The sequence below is a fragment of the Pinus tabuliformis genome, chromosome 1_2 (genome assembly GCF_031772625.1).
Source record: "Pinus tabuliformis cultivar Carrire ecotype Pingquan chromosome 1_2, CPIR1, whole genome shotgun sequence".
Lineage (NCBI taxonomy): Eukaryota > Viridiplantae > Streptophyta > Pinopsida > Pinales > Pinaceae > Pinus > Pinus tabuliformis.
This window is the reverse complement of record NC_142298.1, coordinates 28,857,732-28,860,279: the sequence shown is the minus strand read 5'-3', so window position 1 is coordinate 28,860,279 and position 2,548 is coordinate 28,857,732. Positions and strand designations below refer to the sequence as shown.

At 37.7% G+C, this 2,548-nt stretch overlaps 1 protein-coding gene across 1 annotated transcript; it reads right to left on the bottom strand.

Annotated features, from left to right (window-relative positions):
- Positions 1-1,133: 1,133 nt before the first annotated feature.
- Positions 1,134-2,053, bottom strand: LOC149204219 (thaumatin-like protein). The gene is made up of 2 exons (XM_089393241.1): positions 1,895-2,053; positions 1,134-1,773 (listed from the first exon to the last, which is right to left on the bottom strand). The coding sequence occupies exons 1-2, from the start codon at positions 1,968-1,970 to the stop codon at positions 1,295-1,297; spliced, it is 555 nt and encodes a 184-aa protein (XP_089249367.1). The 5' UTR covers positions 1,971-2,053; the 3' UTR covers positions 1,134-1,294.
- Positions 2,054-2,548: the final 495 nt, after the last annotated feature.

Genomic DNA, 2,548 nt, shown 5'->3' with positions numbered 1-2,548 from the left:
ATCCCAATAGGAGGGACACCTATCCGCTTAATGACTATCAAGATGGAATGAGATCTAAATTTTCATTTAATAATTGACCAAGAATACAATATAGCATGGGTCCACCAAATTTTCATATAATTATGGATGAAGAATATAATAATTGACCAAGAATACAATATAGCATGGGTCCACCAATTTTTTATGTAATTATGGATGAAGAATATAATGGTAAGTAATATTTAACAGATAATAAGCTCATCAATACTGTCTGGCTGTATATGCCGATCCCTAAATAATATATTTGTTTAAATCTAACTGTGAACTAGGAAATATGTAGCACCCAATATAATATGGCACAGTTCTCCTAGAATGGTTAGAAGACATGTAGTTTATTGATTGACCAACTATACAGTATAGCACAGGTCCCCAAACTTTTCGTTTAATGATTGACCAAGAATACAATATGGCACAGGTATCGAAGAATACAATATAGCACAGAAGATATGGCGTTTAATGATTACAATATGGCACAGGTCTCCAAGAATACAATACAGCATAGAAGGGACAGGGTTTAATGATTAAATATGGCACAGGTCTCCAAAAATACAATATAGCACAGGTTCCCTAAATTTTGATTTGATAATTAACCAAGAATACAATACGACACAGGTCTTGTGGACTAGTTAGAAGAGACGGGATCGTCGTTTGGCACATTAAAATTACTTCCCAATTTCCGCAACTCGTAATCTTCTAGGTGTTCCCGGTCCGTCTTGAAACTAGTGGTCACAGACTTCCCTCTTCCTGGTTCGTACATGAAAATCTGAATGAGAAATACGATTGATTGGAAACTTTCGCAACCTCTTCGCATATTTGAGTTTTGAATAAATGTTTACGTTAAAACAGGTTTGATTTAATCTTCGTACAATTAGGTTTCGAATAAATGTGTAGTCATTTCCTTACTTTAATATTTATAAAATTATCTATAATTATTTATTTTAACATTTATAAAATCATCTTTAATTATTTATTAAATCATTTAAGATCCCTTAAAAGATATCCAAATTGATGCATATACCCCTTAAGTTTTCCAAAATAGCATTACTCATTTGCAAAGTAGAAGTAAAACACCTTTGGCTTTTACAGGATAGAACTTCTTGCAACCATGCACGCAATGGTATTCTTATTATAAATATGAAAATACAATCAACATGATTGTAATACTCTTATTATAGCTATGGTACTACATAGAAATCGGTTTACTAACGATGTATTTTATGTAACGACCAGAGAATTCAGTATGATAAACTTCTAATCAAGGGCAGAATATAATGTTGTAATTAGCACCAGAAGCGCAAGCGTGGGTTTTAGTGTCATCAGTGGGATATAGGTAGGCATCTGGGCACTGGTCCATTTTGCAAGTCAGTACTTTGCAGCTACCGTCGGAGGGAGTTAGGGAGAGAGGGACATTGAAACCATCAATTACAGAGAGGTCATAGAAATCTTGATTGTTGCCCCCATTCAGAGTATATTCAACCAGCGTTGTAGGAGACTGTCCCGCGAGCGTACAGCTGAGCACGCCACCGCAGTCACCAGTGCTGCAGCTTCCTTTACCAGAGGCATCGAAGGAGCATCCAGTACGTCCCCAAAATCTACCTGAGCTTGTTCCTGCGGGCACGTCAACACTCCATGATTGACCCTGCCCCAACGCTTGACCGCCACCTACGGGAATTCCTGCGGCCCATACCGTGTATGAACACTGGTTCTGGATCACAAACGTCGCACCCGTAGCTCCTGCAGTTACAAAAGCAAAAAAATATTTCTTTATGATATCAAATATTTCTTTATCATATCTGAACTCATTTACGTACATAAAATACGATGCAATGCAGTCAAGGGATTACTGTAACCTTACCTTGAAGACAAACGTTAAATATCAAAGCTAGTATTGCTGTAACATAAATCGAAACTGCTAATGTTCTTGCCCCCATTGCAACGTCCACCACCAAGTAATTAAACACAAGTACTAAACAACGAAGGAATTGCGGTTGAGCTTATTTGATGTTGTATACCACGAATGGCACTCTATATATAGGCGGGGCTAGCCATCCCAATCTTGGTCTTAGCGTAGCGTATACTGCACGAAATTCTTATGAAGGTTGATCCCCCCTAGTTGGGCGGCGTGGGATGAATCAGAAGGCGCGCTAATCGCTCCTGGACATCCGGGTTTGTTCCAGATGTTCCGGGTCTTCTTAAACTAGCGATCACGAAATGCTTATCCACACTGAGAGTGTGGAAAAAATTACTAAGAGAGAGGATAAGGAAAAAAACGTGACGTTGATATTTATTTGAGTATTTCATGAATGTTTTTCTATATAATTTTCATTTAATGATTCACAAACCATAAATTTTCATTTGATTATTGGTGAAGAATATAATATGGCACAGGTCTCCTGGGTCGTCGTTCGGTACATCACAATTGCTTCATAAAAACGAGTGACCACAGACTTCCCTCTTCATTTTGTGTGTGAAAGGCTTAATTTTATTTCCTGTCTTCCTGGTTCGTACA

Coding starts and splice junctions, on each gene's coding strand:
- LOC149204219 (XM_089393241.1), bottom strand. CDS start 1,970: ATGGGGGCAAGAACATTAGCAGTTTCGATTTATGTTACAGCAATACTA. Junction 1,774..1,894: donor ATTTAACGTTTGTCTTCAAG/GTAAGGTTACAG, acceptor TTGTAACTGCAG/GAGCTACGGGTGCGACGTTT.